We start from the raw sequence: 15,768 nt of genomic DNA, 5'->3' as shown, positions 1-15,768 counted from the left end.
GAGGCGCGGGGTGAGGCGCGGCTTGGGTGGTGCGGCGGCGCGGCGTGGGGTGTGGCGGCGCGGCGTGGGGCGGTGGAGAGGAGAGGAGAGGTGTTGGTTTGATGTGTTTAGAGGGGGGGTGCTTGGGTATTTATATTGGGGAGGGGAGGGTTTTGCTTGGGGTAGGGGACAAGAAATAGATTAGGATTAGGAAACAAAAGAGGGAAAAGATCTAGAAAAAAAAACGAAAGTAGATGAATCCTACTAGGAATCCACAAAGGATGGCGGCTCCCTGGCGCCTTGCGCCTGGTGCGGCTCCTCCCTGGGCGTGGCGCGCGATGGCCTCTGGCCTGGCTGGCTCGGTGGCTTGGGCCTTAGGCCCAAGTCGCTGGAGCTCTCTCTCTCTCTTTTTTTTTAAACTGTTCCGCGCTCGGAAAAAAAACAAAATGAGATCTAAACGATCTCCAAATCTAATAAAGTAAATTTACTCCTAAAAATGAGCCGAACAAAATGAACTTTTCTCCGGACCTAAAAAGCAAATTTTGAAAACGCACAATTTTCCCTATCCGAATAAAATGCAAATAAAACTCCGGCAAACAAAATTTGATCTATTTATTAAATCTTCATTTTCCTAAATTTGAGAAAGTCATATTATTCCCTCTCTTATATTTTTGATAACGGAAAAATAATTGAAGATAAAATAAATAAATCAAATGATCCTCTTTTCAATTCGAGAAAACTCTCAAATATGAAAATAACGAAATCTCCAACTCTCTCCAAGGGTCCTTGAGTTGCGTGAAATTTCTAGGATCGACCAAAATGCAAGAAAATAAAATATGCATGATGATCTATTCCAAAAAAAATAAAAATAAATTCAAAGGGGCTTTGAATTTAATTCTTTGAAACTCCCAACTCATATTTCATATAATTTGAAGAAGTCATTTTATCTTCTCTCGTGAAAATCATTGAGTCGCATAAAGTTTCAGAATTGGAATATTTCCAAATGAAATTCAAATATTCTCAACACCCCTTTTCATTTAAATAAATGGAAGAAGTCATGTCATCTTCTCTCTAGGGTTTTGTGTTTGAAAAGCATTTGAATTCACGGAGAGCATAAAATGCAAAAATGAAAGTTTGGGAAAGTCCTTTTATTCCCTCTCATTTAACTTCCAAAAGTTTCGAATTCACTCACTTTCAGTCAATCAATCAAGCAATCAATCAAATCTATCTATTTGTTTATAACATTCCAAAATTTAGAATTTTGGGATGTTACACGCACGGGCCACTACAGCCTGAAGTTCTTGCTGGACCAACGGCTGTCGACCGTGCCACATCACCAGTGGATCACCAAGCTCTTCGGCTTCGACTTCTCCGTCGAGTATCGGCCAGGCCGCCTTAACACCGTGGCCGACGCGCTGTCCCGTCGCGACTTCGACCTCGCTCCCTCCGCCGACGAGTCCGCCGGGGCGGCCCTGTGCATCCGCTCTGGGCCGACGTTCGATCTCTTCGCCGACATTCGCGACGCAACTGCAGTGGCCGATGACGCCGTCCTTCTTCAGCAGCAGCTCACGGCGGGCGACCCGGAGGAGCCTTGGCGCTTCTCTGACGGACTGCTTCTCCATGGGCGCTGGATCTTTGTTCCGGCGCATGATGAGCTCCGTCACCAGGTGTTACAACTCGCCCACTCGGCGGGTCATGAGGGTGTGCAGAAAACTCTCCATCGTCTTCACACCGACTTCTACATCCCTGGCGATCGCGCCCTGGTCCGCGACTGGGTTTGGTCTTGTCAGACATGCCAGCGCAACAAGACAGAGACCCTGAGGCCGGCTGGGTTACTTCAGCCCTTGGAGGTGCCGTCTCAGGTCTGGGCGGATATATCCATGGACTTCATCGAGGGCCTTCCCAAGGTGGGCGGCAAGTCGGTCATCCTCACGGTGGTCGACCGCTTCTCCAAGTACGCCCACTTCATCGCGCTCGGCCATCCGTACACGACGGCGTCAGTGGCCCGGGCCTTCTTTGACGGCATCGTCCGCCTACATGGGTTCCCTGCTTCGATCGTCAGTGATCGGGACCCAGTGTTCATGGGCCATGTCTGGCGTGACCTCTTTAGGATGGCGGGTGTCTAGCTTCACCTAAGTACGGCGTTCCATCCTCAGATGGACGGTCAGTCCGAGGTGGTTAACAAGGTCATTGTCATGTATTTGCGTTGTGTGACAGGTGATCGGCCTCGAGCTTGGGTGGACTGGCTCTCTTGGGCGGAGTACTGCTACAACACCTCCTATCACTCCGCCCTGCGCGCTACGCCGTTTGAGGTGGTCTATGGTCGATCACCCCCACCTATACTTCCGGTGGACCCGGAGACGGCTCGGACGGAGGTTGCGGGTGACCTTATCCGCACCCGTGACGAGATGCTTGCTGAGGTCCGTCAGCGTCTCCTTCAGGCACAACAGCTGGCCAAGCACTACTACGACGATCATCATCGAGAGGCGGAGTTCGCGGTGGGTGACTGGGTGTGGCTGCGTCTTCTCCACCGCTCTACGCAGTCACTCACCCGCGCGCGAAGCGCAAGCTTGGCCCTCGCTACGCTGGGCCCTTCCCTATCTTGGAGCGCATTGGGAAGGTGGCCTATCGTCTTCAGCTTCCAGCCCACGCTCGCATCCACGACGTCTTCCATGTGGGGCTGCTCAAGCCTTTCCGTGGCGAGCCACCAGCGGCTCCTCTGGCATTTTCTCCAACCACCGATGGTCGCATTCTTCCAGAGTCGGCAAAGGTGTTACATGCGCAGCTCCGTCGTGGCGTGTGGTTCATCCTTGTTCAGTGGGCGGGCCTTCCGGAGGAGGAGGCTACTTGGGAGCAGCGTGAGGAATTCCGCCAACACTATCCAGACTTTGAGCTTGAGGACGAGCTGTTTGCCCAGGCGGGGAGAGATGTTATGACCGGTTTGGTCTATACCCGGAAGATAGTATTAGGGGCTTGTCCCACAAGTTATCTTAGGCAAGTTATCTTAGGCTAAAGTTATAAATACTAGTTGTAAGACACCGTTTGAGATTAAGCAATAAAGATATTATAATCTTCTGTTGCCCGGCTTCCCAAGGAGCCAAAACCCTAGCCACCACCGCACCCAACCCTAGCCGCGACGGCGCCCGCTCGCCGGCGCGCCCGCTCCAGCCCTCGTTCCCCTCCTCTTGGTCCATACAACCTGCGCCGAAGGCCTGGTAGGAACCCTAGTCCTACCAATTCGGTATCCAGAGACACCAGACCGGTCATGTCGCTTCCTCCATCACCGCCGCCACTGCCAACCACCACCACCCCACCTATGTTGCCGCCAGCCACTTCCGCGCTGATGCCGGCGATCACGTCCGGGACCGCCACCTCGCCAGCGCCGACCACCACCGCGGCGGAGCCGCCCCCCATCCTCTCGCCCGAGGAGGTGTCGGGCACCTTTCGGGAGCTCGTCCAGGCGGTTTGGGGCATCAGCCTCTATCTCGCCGGGAACCAGCCCCCGCCGCCGAGCGCCGCCACCACCGCCTACGGGCCGCCGCCGCTCCAGTGGCCCGCCATGTCCTTCCAGTCGCCCTACGGAGGGGCGCCCCCGCCGCCGCTGATGCTGCAGCACTACCCGTCCGCGGGGACTCCTTGGCCAGCGTGGCCGACCACCACCGCGCCGCTGGGGGGCCCTCCCCAGCAGTTTCTACAGGTGCCACCGCCGACCACCTCGACGCTGGCTGTGGCGCCGCAGCACCACCAGGCGCCGCCACCGTCGACAGCACTACCACCCGCGCCCAGGCCCACTGGTCGGCCCCTGCACCAGGTGCAGTTTCCGCCATCGCCATCGCCGATTCCCGCATGGGCGGCCGGCTCGTCTCCGGGCCCGGTGTATACCACGGCGCTGGAACACCCGACGCCCTCCCTTCGGTTTGACCATCCCTCCAGCTCGGCGAACTACACCCCAGAGATCCCTGACCCGACACACGCGCTGCCGTCGATTGCAGCAGCCCCGGGCACGGCGGTATGACACCCCCTCGATTCGCCCAACTGGACTTTGCCACTTACGAGGGCACGGAAGACCCCCTCAACTGGCTCAACCAGTGCGAGCAGTTCTTTCGAGGGCAGCGGACGCTCACTTCGGATCGTACCTGGCTCACGTCCTATCATCTCCGAGGCACGACGCAGACCTGGTACTACACCCTCGAGCAGGACGAGGGCGGCATGCCACCATGGGAGTGCTTCCGGGAGCTCTGTCTCCTCCGGTTCGGACCTCCTATCCGCGGGAGCCGACTGGCGGCCCTCGGCCGCTTACCTTTCACATCCACGGTGCAGGACTACGCCGACCGCTTCCAGGCCCTGGCGTGCCACGCGCCGGGCGTCTCCGCGACTCAGCGCGCCGAGTTATTTGTGGGCGGTCTGCCGGACCATATTCGCGTGGACGTCGAGCTCCGGGATCCCCCCGACCTCCAGAAGGCCATGTACTATGCCCGGGCTTTTGAGCAGCGGGCCCAGGCACTGCAGCAACCGCCCGGACGGGGCGGCCGCCAGCCCAGTCGACCAGCGCAGACTCCTCCAGCACCAGGCCGGCCTCCTCCAGCCGCGACGGCCGCACCCCCAGCCACCACACGGACCTTACGTCGGTTGGCACCAGCCGAGCAGCAGGAGCGTCGCCGTCAGGGCCTCTACTTCAACTGTGATGAGCCCTACACGCCGACCCATGTCTGCCCCCGCCTATTTTACTTGGAGATGGTCGACTACACCGAGGCGGACGACTCGACCGACGCGCCACCACCAACCGAGGCGGCCGCGGACACGCCCGCGGATCCCACGGCAACATTGTGCGTCGTCTCCCTCCACGCCCTCGCCGGCATCCGTGGAGAGCGGACCATGCTGCTACCGGTGACGGTCCATGGAGAGCGACTGGTGGCCCTGCTGGATACTGGCTCCACCCATAACTTTCTTCCCGAGGCAACCATGCGTCGGCTAGCCCTTCCGATGACGGGCAGGGAGCACCTGCGGATCATGGTGGTGAACGGCGATCGCCTCCGGTGTCATGGGCTCGCCCGCGACGTTCCCATCTCCATCGGTGGCGAACACTTCTCCATTACCTGTGCAGGGATCGACCTCGGCTGCTTCGACTTCATCCTCGGGGTGGATTTTCTCCGGACCCTCGGTCCCATCCTGTGGGACTTCGACGCGCTCACGATGACGTTCTGGCGGTTGGGCCGCCGCATCCGATGGGACGGCCTTGGGGGCGCTGCGCCGGCCGTGACACACCTCCAGCTGGTCGCCGCGTCCTCGGAGGCCGAGCAACCCCTGCTGGATTCCCTTCTGCAGCAGCACAGCGACCTCTTCGACGAGCCACGGGGTCTTCCGTCCGCCCGGGTGTACGACCATCATATTCACCTCATGCCGGGCTCCACTCCCGTGGCGGTTCGGCCCTACCGCTACCCTCAGCTGCAGAAGGATGACTTGGAGCGACAGTGTGCCCTTATGCTCGCCGCGGGCATCATCCGGATCTCCACGTCACCCTTCACCGCACCGGTGCTGCTCGTCCGCAAGTCGGACGGCACGTGGCATTTTTGCATCGACTACCGCGTCCTGAACACGCTCACGCTCAAGGAAAAGTTCCCTATACCGGTGGTCGACAAGCTCTTGGATGAGCTCCATGGGGCGCACTTCTTCACCAAGCTCGATCTCCGGTCGGGCTATCATCAGGTGCGTATGCATCCAGACGACATCGCCAAGACGATGTTTCGCAACCACCATGGCCACTTCGAATTCTTGGTGATGCCCTTCGGCCTCGCCAACGCGCCAGCGACTTTCCAGGCCCTGATGAACGATGTCCTTTGACCCTACTTACGGCGGTTTGTGATTGTTTTCTTTGATGACATTCTTATCTACAGCGCCACCTAGGCCGAGCATCTCCAGCACGTCGCCATCGTCTTCAACGAGCTTCGGGCGCACCACCTCCACCTTAAGCGCTCGAAGTGCTCGTTCGGGACACCTACTGTCGCCTACCTCATCCATGTCATCTCGGCTGACGGGGTGGCTATGGACGCCGACAAGGTGGCTGCCGTCTCCGCATGGCCGATGCCTCACTCGCCGCGGGCTCTCCGCGGGTTCCTCGCCTCGCCGGCTACTACCGGAAATTTATCCAGGAGTTCGGGCTCATCGCGGTGCCCCTCACGCAGTTACTTCGCCACGATGTTTTCGCCAGGGACGACGAGGCGACGACGGGGTTCGAGGCCCTCAAGGGGGCCCTCACGACGGGCCCCGTCCTCCAGATGCCCAACTTCGACCGCCCGTTCGTGGTGGACTGTGACGCCTCGGGCGCAGGTTTCGGCGCCGTGCTTCACCAAGGCGATGGGCCCCTTGCCTTCTTCAGCAGGCCTTTCGCTCCGCGCCATCTTAAGCTGGCGGCATACGAGCGGGAGCTCATTGGCCTTGTACAGGCCGTTTGTCATTGGCGGCCGTACTTGTGGGGACGGTCCTTCCACATTCGTACGGACCACTACAACCTGAAGTTCTTGCTGGACCAACGGCTGTCGACCGTGCCGCAACACCAGTGGATCAGCAAGCTCTTCGACTTCGACTTCTCCATCGAGTATCGGCCGGGCAGCCTTAACACCGTGGCCGACGCGCTGTCCCGTCGCGACTCCGACCTCGCTCCCTCCGCCGACGAGTCTGCCGGGGCGGCCCTGTGCATCCGCTCCAGGCCGACGTTCGATCTCTTCGCCGACATTCGCCACGCAACTGCGACGGCCGACGACGCCGTCCTTCTTCAGCAGCAGCTCACGGCCGGCGACCTGGAGGAGCCTTGACGCTTCTCTGACGGACTGCTTCTCCATGGGCGCCGGATCTTTGTTCCGGCGCATGATGATATCTGTCACCAGGTGTTACAACTCACCCACTCGGCGGGTCATGTGGGTGTGCAGAAAACCCTCCATCGTCTTCGCGCCGACTTCTACATCCCTGGCGATCGCGCCCTGGTCCGCGACTGGGTTCGATCTTGTCAGACATGCCAGCACAACAAGACGGAGACCCTGAGGCCGGCTGGGTTACTTCAGCCCTTGGAGGTGCCGTCTCAGGTCTGGGCGGATATATCCATAGACTTCATCGAGGGCCTTCCCAAGGTGGGCGGCAAGTCGGTCATCCTCATGGTGGTCGACCGCTTCTCGAAGTACGCCCACTTCATCGCGCTCGGCCATCCGTACACGGCGGCGTCAGTGGCCCGGGCCTTCTTCGACGGCATCATTCGCCTACACGGGTTCCCTGCTTCGATCGTCAGTGATCGGGACCCAGTGTTCACGGGCCATGTCTGGCGCGACCTCTTCAGGATGGCGGGTGTCCAGCTCCGCCTGAGTACGGCGTTCCATCCTCAGACGGACGGTCAGTCCGAGGTGGTTAACAAGGTCATTGCCATGTATTTGCGTTGTGTGACAGGTGATCGGCCTCGAGCTTGGGTGGACTGGCTCTCTTGGGCGGAGTACTGCTACAACACCTCCTATCACTCCGCCCTACACGCTACGCCGTTTGAGGTGGTCTATGGTCGACCACCCCCGCCTATACTTCCGGTGGACCCGGAGACGGCTCGGACGGAGGTTGCGGGTGACCTTATCCGCACCCGTGACGAGATGCTTGCTGAGGTCCGTCAGCGTCTCCTTCAGGCACAGCAGCTGGCCAAGCACTACTACGACGATCATCATCGCGAGGCGGAGTTCGCGGTGGGTGACTGGGTGTGGCTGCGTCTTCTCCACCGCTCTACGCAGTCACTCGACCCGCGCGCGAAGCGCAAGCTCGGTCCTCGCTACGCCGAGCCCTTCCCTATCTTGGAGCGCATTGGGAAGGTCGCCTATCGTCTTCAGCTTCCAGCCTATGCTCGCATCCATGACGTCTTCCATGTGGGGCTGCTGAAGCCTTTCCGTGGCGAGCCACCGGCGGCTCCTCCGGCGCTTCCTCCCACCGCCGATGGTCGCATTCTTCCAGAGCCGGCAAAGGTGTTGCAGGCGCAGCTCCGTCATGGCGTGTGGTTCATCCACGTTCAGTGGGCGGGCCTTCCGGAGGAGGAGGCTACTTGGGAGCAGCGTGAGGAATTCCGCCAACACTGTCCAGACTTTCAGTTCGAGGACGAGCTGTTTGCGCAGGTGGGGAGAGATGTTATGACCGGTTTGGTCTATACCCGGAAGAGGCCCACCAGGCATTAGTATTAGGGGCTTGGCCCACAAGTTATCTTAGGCTAAAGTTATAAATACTAGCTGTAAGACACCATTTGAGATTAAGCAATAAAGATATTATAATCTTCTGTTGCCCGGCTCCCCAAGGAGCCGGAACCCTAGCCGCGACGGCGCCCGCTCGCCAGCGCGACCGCTCCAGCCCTCGTTCCCCTCCTCCTGGTCCATACAACCTGCGTCGAAGGCCTGGTAGGAACCCTAGTCCTACCAATTTGCAATATCAACATTTGTAGGATCCAGCTTCAAGCCATCTTCAAAAGCCTCGGATGCCTTTTCATAGTCCTGTAAATAGACACCAAGCAGATGATCAATTCCGCCATGGCTACAAAAGATTTGGTGTTACTATTATGTTCCTAATTTTTGTTACCTCCTGCAACATTAAAGCCGCGCCTTTTCGGTAGTAGCCTTTGGGCCAACGAGGTCTCACCATTGTGCACGCATCAGCATCAGAGAGAGCATCTTTTCCTCTTCCCAGGCGCAACAAGCAGAAGCTCCTATTTGCTAGCAGGATTGCAAGATCTTTTGGACTAGGATCGAATTTCATTGCCTGCATACAAACCGCAGAGGTGGTTGATGTAACATGGTAGTGATGCATACAACAACAATAACAACAACAACAACAATAAAGCCTTTAGTCCCAAATAAATTGAGGTAGGCTAGAGGTGAAATCCATAAGATCTCGCGACCAACTCATGGCTCTGGCACCAAGATAGCAAGCTTCTATGCACCCCTGTTCACAGCTAGTTCTTTGATAATACTCCAATCCATCAATATTTAAAAAAATTTACCAACGAGATTTAAACTACTCAGCATTGCTAGCTACAAACTCAGAGAGAGAAAACATCTGAATGTTTTAGTTCAAATTTAAAATGTATGTTCTAACTTAATTTATTTTGCAACATTTGCATGTAAGAAAAGGTGGGCCCAAACTAAATACCGAAAACTTCACATATTAAGGAGAAAGCGTGACATTAAAAGAACATTCAGAGAGAAAAAGAAGGCCTATCCAATCTAACTAACCTAACTTCCCACCATAAACAGTGCAGAAAAACTTGGTCACAAATCACAAGTACCACCAAAGCTTTGACATAAAAATCTCCTGTGTTTTATTCTGTAATTTTTCTATGTTTTTTGCATTTTGCTTTCGCTTATCTGCACATAACAGTTTTTCCAAGTTCAATGAATATGGAGTAAGAAACTCTCATGAAAATAAATACCAAATTAAGGCGTGTTCGGGAGCCCTCCACAACCTCAAACTCCTCAACTCTACAGCCCCAAACCAGCAGCCAGCTTCTCGATAAAATCCTGAGGAGCAACTAGTTAACGAGCGCTTCTTCGGGAGCCTCGCAACGATCAGCGCCACTTGGCGCGCTCTCAGCCATTTGCCACGTGTCGCGCTCTGAACGCTTCCTTCAGATTTTTCTTTTATTTTTCCGCACGCGTTTTTGGCTTTTTAAACAATTTTTTCGGGTTTTTTTCGACGTTTTGGTTCCCCCCCGGTCTTTTTTAGCTTTTCGATCAAACAAAGTTTTTGATTTTTTTGCACGAAACAAACGTGTTTTCTTTTATTTTCCTTTCGTGAAAGTCACGGTTTTTCTTCCGCGAGAGGCACGATTGTGCTTTAGCGAGAGTTACGGCCGTGCCTTTCGGAAACGAAAAAACGCGTTTCCTGTTTTTCTTTCTTTCGCGAGAGTCACGGTTTTGCTTCCGCGAGAGGCACGGTTGTGCTTTTGCGAGAGTCACGGCCGTGCCTCTCGGAAAAGGGAAAAACAAAACGCGTTTTCTGTTTTTTTTCTTTCGTGAGAGTCACGGTTTTGCTTCCGCGAGAGGCACGGTTGTGCTTTCGCAAAAGTCACGACCGTGCCTCTAGGAAAGGGAAAAACAAAACGCGTTTTCTATTTTTTTTCTTTCGTGAGAGTCACGCTTTTGCTTCCGCGAGAGGCACGGTTGTGCTTTCGCGAAAGTCGCGGCCGTGCCTCTAGGAAAAGGAAAAAATATGCGTCTTCTGTTTTTTTTCTTTCGCGAGAGTCATGATTTTGCTTTCGCGAAAGGCACGGTTGTGCCTTCACGAGAGTCACGGCCGTGCCTCTCGAAAACGAAAAAAACGCGTTTTTTGTTTTTTCCTTCCACGAGAGTCACGGTTTTGCTTTCACGAGAGGCACGGTTGTGATTTCGCGAGAGGCACGGGCGTGCCTCTTTCGAAAAAGGAAAAAAACCGTGCTCCCAGTTCAGTTTTTTCGTGGAAAAAAAGTTCGTGAAAACCTATCAACATGGAATCTAGTTTTGAAGATCTCGACGCGAGGAATCCAATGGTGAAACGGTTCAAGATTTGGACGCACGGTTTAAGAGATAAAACGTTTTAAATAAACAGATCTACGAAAAATCAAAAAAATTCCCATGTTGCGATAAGTGGCGCGCTACATGTGCGCCACTTGTCGTGACCTGGGAAATTGGAGTGTTCTTTGCAACGAGTACTCTTTAATTAGTGATTTTTCGGCAGCGCAGCTTCTTCGCTCGATCGACCCTCCCAGGCCGGAAGCCCATTTAGGCTCATTGTGGCCCAGTCGGATGGGATAATGGGTGGCCTGTAAGCCCGTTTGGGCTGAAAATCGCCACCGCCCCTGCTTCCTCCTCGTCACCAACCACCAAGGCGCCGCCTCCTTTACCCGACCACCACCGGCGACGACCCACGCAGGCCAGGACCAGAAGGCGGGGGTGTGGAGCTCAGGGTCAGCCATGCGGTGAGAGCAGCGGCGAACTGCAGCTGCAGGAGGCGCGGGGTGGAGGAGTCGTTGGGAAGAGGAGCTCGGGGTCGTGGCCATGGGGTGAGAGCAACGACGAGCTACAGCTACAGGAGAGGATCTCGGGGTCATGGCGGCGGCGTTCGATAGAGGACGAAGGCCAGCTGGTAGCCGCGGCGGCGGCCGGTTCCCATGGCGGCGGCGGCCAGGGTTCCCATGGCAACGAGGGTAAGGGGAATAGATTGTTTCGGGATGCACTCGAACCGGTACCTCCTAGCGTCACTTGGCGGTGGTAGGAGGGGGTAATTCCATGCAACTCTCGCTTCTACAGTACATTTCAGAGGAGCTCGGTTTTCCTAGCTCCGCCACTCCTCCGATTTTGCACTTCGCTCGTAGCCAGCTTCTTACTCCCATAACGACGAATTGAATCGTTCGGCTGCACTCCACACCTGGAGTTGTGGAGTTGAGAAACGGGAGGGCTCCTGAACACGCCCTTAAGAAGCATCAAAAGCAACTTATGTAAGGTGTTAACAGAGCTATGGCGTTGCAGCCAGCTTTACGTTCAGCAATTCTAAGTTCTAACATCCTAAAAGCAATCAAATGCAGCTGAGTGACTTACACAAGTATATAGTTTTCCTGCTATCAGATATTCCTTCCTATTAAAAGCCTCTGTAGCTTGTAATTTCAGCTCAGCTCTTCTCTTTTCACACTTATATTTATCCTGATCACATAATATTTTTCGTCAGAACAAATATGTACAGAAAACAGAGACAAGAAGTTGCATTTAGACATTAGCAATGACTTCATAACATCTGTATAACATTTTCTGTTATTATATACGAATATCATTAGCAAGCATAGTCAGAACTGTACAAGAATTTGATGACAGCTATCAATGGTAAATAATACATTATGGAGCTGTAATTGTGCATAGAAGGAAATACATACCCTTGGCTTCAAACCAAAAGATTTCACATGAGACATGATACCATCAATACTCCAATCTGGCAATGTTGAAATCAGAGAAGTTAAAGGAAATAATATTTCAACCATACTCCTTCTGCCTTTTAGGGCAGCAATTTCAATTGGAGTCGTACCGAACTGCAGGAGTGAAATTAATGATAGTTGATTTCACAATTAATTATTAATAATAAATGGAATACATTTTGAGAAAGAGATTGGATACTAGATTAGGCGAGTAGTCATCACCAATATATATATATATATGTCAGTTGTGCTTGCAGATAATTCAGACCCTAGTAGTTAATTTGGAATTTAATGTTTTCAAAAACCAAATGGCTATATAGGCATTGGAGAGAATCAGAATGCATTGTCAGAAAGTGGAACAACCTTGTCCATCTTTCTCTACTAAATTAGGATAATAAAGCTTAAGTAAAGATGAAAAAATAGTACCCAAAATGCTTAGGGAAGTATGCTTGTTATATTGAATAAAATTGTCAAAGTACAACAGGACGAGGTGCCATTGATACAATAGTATATGGAAGGAGCAAGGAAGTTTTTGCAAAAGTTAGCATCATGTGTTTGTTTCAACCTGGCTATGAACAACCTAGAGATTTTCTCTATCCACAGTTCAGTAGACAACATGCAAAATATGAAACATGCTGAATTTTACATTTTTTCTCCGGAAATGGACTGACATCTACAATATATGGTATACGATGATGATTACTAGGACTTCCCCCTAAAAATTGAAAACAAACAGAAAAAAGAGCAATGTTAGTCTTCAATGGTCAGTTGTTAGAATGTTCAACACCTAGAAGTGCTGCCGCAGCAGAAGTCCTCAGTAAACGGTGTCATACCTTTTCTAGTGTTGATGTACTCACTTATAATAACACACAGTAAGCATGTTGGTAGAATAATTTTTCTATGTTCTCTGTAGAACCATGTATCAAAGCTTTACTAAATCAACATATTCCCTCATGCATCTAACCATCAACAGAGAGTATATATGAATGAAAGGTACTCCCTCCGTTCACAAATATATAAGATGTTTTGGACATTTCAATATGGGCTATATACGGACTGAAATGAGTGAACAAACACACTAAAACGTGTCTGTATACATTCGATTCACAAAAAAGTTAGAACATCTTTTATTTGAGTTGTGAACGGAGGGAGTACATGATAAGAACAGAAAAGAGGAAACGGCAAGACTCACTGAATCTCCAATGTTGGGGTTAGCACCAGCATCTAGTAAGCACCTCATGATATCAGGTAAGCCATTGTTCGCTGCCACCATCAATTGAGTAACACCGATATAGTTAGTCTTATTCACATCAGCACCAGCCTGTGTAAACAAAATTACTATCTGATCATTTGAGTAGGTGCTTGACATGTCATCCGCAGAAGACACATCCACCCAAAAATTAAGTGAGCAGCATCTACAGATTGCTCTTTAAGAATCTTAATAAGAAAAATTACCGACCTCAATGAGTAACTTAACGCATTCCAACGATTCTCTTTGTATGGCCATACTCAGTGGGGTACTATGAAGGTTCAAAACCTTATTAGGCTGTGGAAAGTGAAAAAAAAATCATTTTCTTATACTTGAAAAACAAAGGTACAATAGAGAAATAACATGAGGCCATTATGTGTTTACATATATTGGTATTTCTCATGAAACACATGTATTTTTTTTATATAGAAATTAGACACAAAATTTACAACACCTGAGGAAAAGTGAGCATGTTCACTTAAAGAGAAGTACTATGGTCAAATGTTGAATACATGGTTTTACAATGTACCAACTTAATTTTTTTGGTTTAGATCGAGCAAAAGAGCTGCATATACCAAGATTTCTCTATTCCAGTGAATGGTGTAGCCCCAAATGGAAGATGAAGGCCCTTAAATAAAACAGTTTTTCTTGCTTAACAAAAAGATTAGTAGAAAAACTGGTGTCTTGCATCTGCATGGTGCTCCAACAAAACCTTCATTGGGCCAACTTCACTGAGATTAGTGGCCGCATGCAACGGGGTCCCGTGCTTAGAATCGAAAACATCCACATCGGCTCCCCTTGAAAGTAGCAATTCTACTATTTCACAATTTCCTGGAAAAGAAGTTTTTCACAAGAAGTTGAAAATCAGCAAAGCATGCATGGATGAAACTAGTTTAGAAAGTGAGATTACAGATCAGGGCTTCTCCCATTAACGGCGGCCAAAGGTTACCAGTGACCCTGCTATTCCCGTCGAAGACCAAGTTTGTACAATGTTGGTAGCATGGAAAATATTTTATTTTTTTATTTCTCTCTCTTGGTGGTTGTGGAAATCACTGTGCTCGTGAAGCTGGATCGTCTCCTTGTCAGTATCGACTGGCATTGCCTCTTCCTGCTGGCCTGGTGGAATCAAAATCTGCTGTCAAAGGCACTCTTCATGCTGCTCTCCATAGAAGAATTGCTGCTGATATTGACCTTTGGGCCAATCGATGCGACGATGTTGACTGCAAGGCCTCCCGGGCACTTTGCAGCTTTGCGGCGAGAGGCATTGGCTAATGTCACGACCCACGCATAGAGATGGGCCCAACAACAGGATCAGTAACAATATTGGATACATTTGGGGACACAACGGGTCTGGGGTGAGAAATCAGCAAGGCAGGGGAGGGATACAAGAGCAAGGGACGAGGAACAGAAGCAAGGGTGAGAAGCTGAAGACGATTCACAAATCATTTGGCTGCCCTCCTCTGTCTAGCTTCTTCTTTACGAACCTTTTGTCTATTCGCGTAACTAGGCCAAGCCCAAGTTTCATGACCCATTCTATCGAGAAGGCCCTGGATAAGAAGAGGCTCATGACACAAATTTTGTTTTCCACTCTTTTGTGAAGTGCTGTATACTCAGGCGTTTTGGCTCCATTTTTTTATCAAAATGTTCAGGTTATGAGCATATGAGACTACAGCTAACAAGTAATATGAGAATTAGATATCGGACTATTTTTCATTCAATCTGTGTGTGCGTCTGTGTGTGTATGTGTGACAAATATATCAAAGACAGACTAATGTAAAGACATTTGGCAAGACAAATATGCCATGGGACTGCAACAACGTGTTGGAGGGGATACCATTCATTGTTGCAGTATGGAGAGGCGACCCCAACCTGCCGGGTATCATCGGATCAGCGCCACGATCAAGAAGATACCTTGCTGCAGCAACCGTCCCGAAAGTTGCAGAGATGAACAGCGCGGTTTCACCTGCCAAAGAAATAAACAAAATTGAAGTTGTAGGGCATATAGGAGGCGCAGAATTGACGGGAAGGGGAGAGATAGAAAAACCTAGGTCGTTGGGCTGGTTGACGTCGACGCGGAGGTCCTCGACGAGGTAGGCACAGATGTCCAGCCGGCCCTCCATGACCGCCACGCACAGGGCGCGGATCCAGATGCACTCGTCCGCCACGACGGGAGCCAGCTCTGGGCACACGATCGGTCGAGGATATATCCTCATTAGCATCGATCGATGAGAAGAAACTAAGGTCGGGAGCTGGAAGAGAGGGTTGGTTGTGGTTGTGGACAGTACGTACCTTTGAGGAGACAGAGGTTGCCCTCCAGAGCAGCCTTCAGAACCGGGTGCGGGGACGCAGCCGCCTTCTTCTCCTCCATCTCCAGGACGATCGGGGGCGTGTGGAGAAGATGGGAGTCTTGCTAAGTCGCCGGAGACCCGAGAGTGGTCGTCGCGGGGAAGCAGAGGGGAGGCGATCGCTGTAACATCCCAAAATTCTAAATTTTGGAATGTTATAATAAATAGATAGACTTGATGGATTGTTTGATTGACTGATTGAAAGTGAGTGAAATTCGAAACTTTTTGAAAGTTAAATGAGAGGG

At 51.8% G+C, this 15,768-nt stretch overlaps 1 protein-coding gene across 1 annotated transcript; it reads right to left on the bottom strand.

The window, feature by feature from the left end:
* Window positions 1-8,405: 8,405 nt before the first annotated feature.
* LOC119357624 (ankyrin-1-like) lies at window positions 8,406-15,546 on the bottom strand. Its single transcript, XM_037624507.1, has 10 exons — window positions 15,468-15,546; window positions 15,223-15,357; window positions 15,013-15,141; window positions 13,867-14,009; window positions 13,389-13,475; window positions 13,122-13,250; window positions 11,891-12,043; window positions 11,562-11,663; window positions 8,569-8,748; window positions 8,406-8,483 (listed from the first exon to the last, which is right to left on the bottom strand). The coding sequence occupies exons 1-10, from the start codon at window positions 15,544-15,546 to the stop codon at window positions 8,406-8,408; spliced, it is 1,215 nt and encodes a 404-aa protein (XP_037480404.1).
* Between the last annotated feature and the right edge of the window lie 222 nt (window positions 15,547-15,768).

Source organism: Triticum dicoccoides, chromosome 2A, assembly GCF_002162155.2.
Source record: "Triticum dicoccoides isolate Atlit2015 ecotype Zavitan chromosome 2A, WEW_v2.0, whole genome shotgun sequence".
Taxonomy (NCBI): Eukaryota; Viridiplantae; Streptophyta; class Magnoliopsida; order Poales; family Poaceae; genus Triticum; species Triticum dicoccoides.
The sequence above is the reverse complement of the archived record's forward strand: the minus strand, read 5'-3'. Positions and strand labels throughout refer to the sequence as shown.

What these genes read in the sequence shown, in the direction of transcription:
- LOC119357624 (XM_037624507.1), bottom strand. Translation starts at nt 15,546, where the DNA reads ATGGAGGAGAAGAAGGCGGCTGCGTCCCCGCACCCGGTTCTGAAGGCT. An exon ending in TGTTGGAGCACCATGCAGAT is followed by an intron (nt 13,476 to 13,866) that starts GCAAGACACCAG and finishes CACTTTCCACAG; the next exon opens with CCTAATAAGGTTTTGAACCT. An exon ending in CGGCTTTAATGTTGCAGGAG is followed by an intron (nt 8,484 to 8,568) that starts GTAACAAAAATT and finishes GTCTATTTACAG; the next exon opens with GACTATGAAAAGGCATCCGA.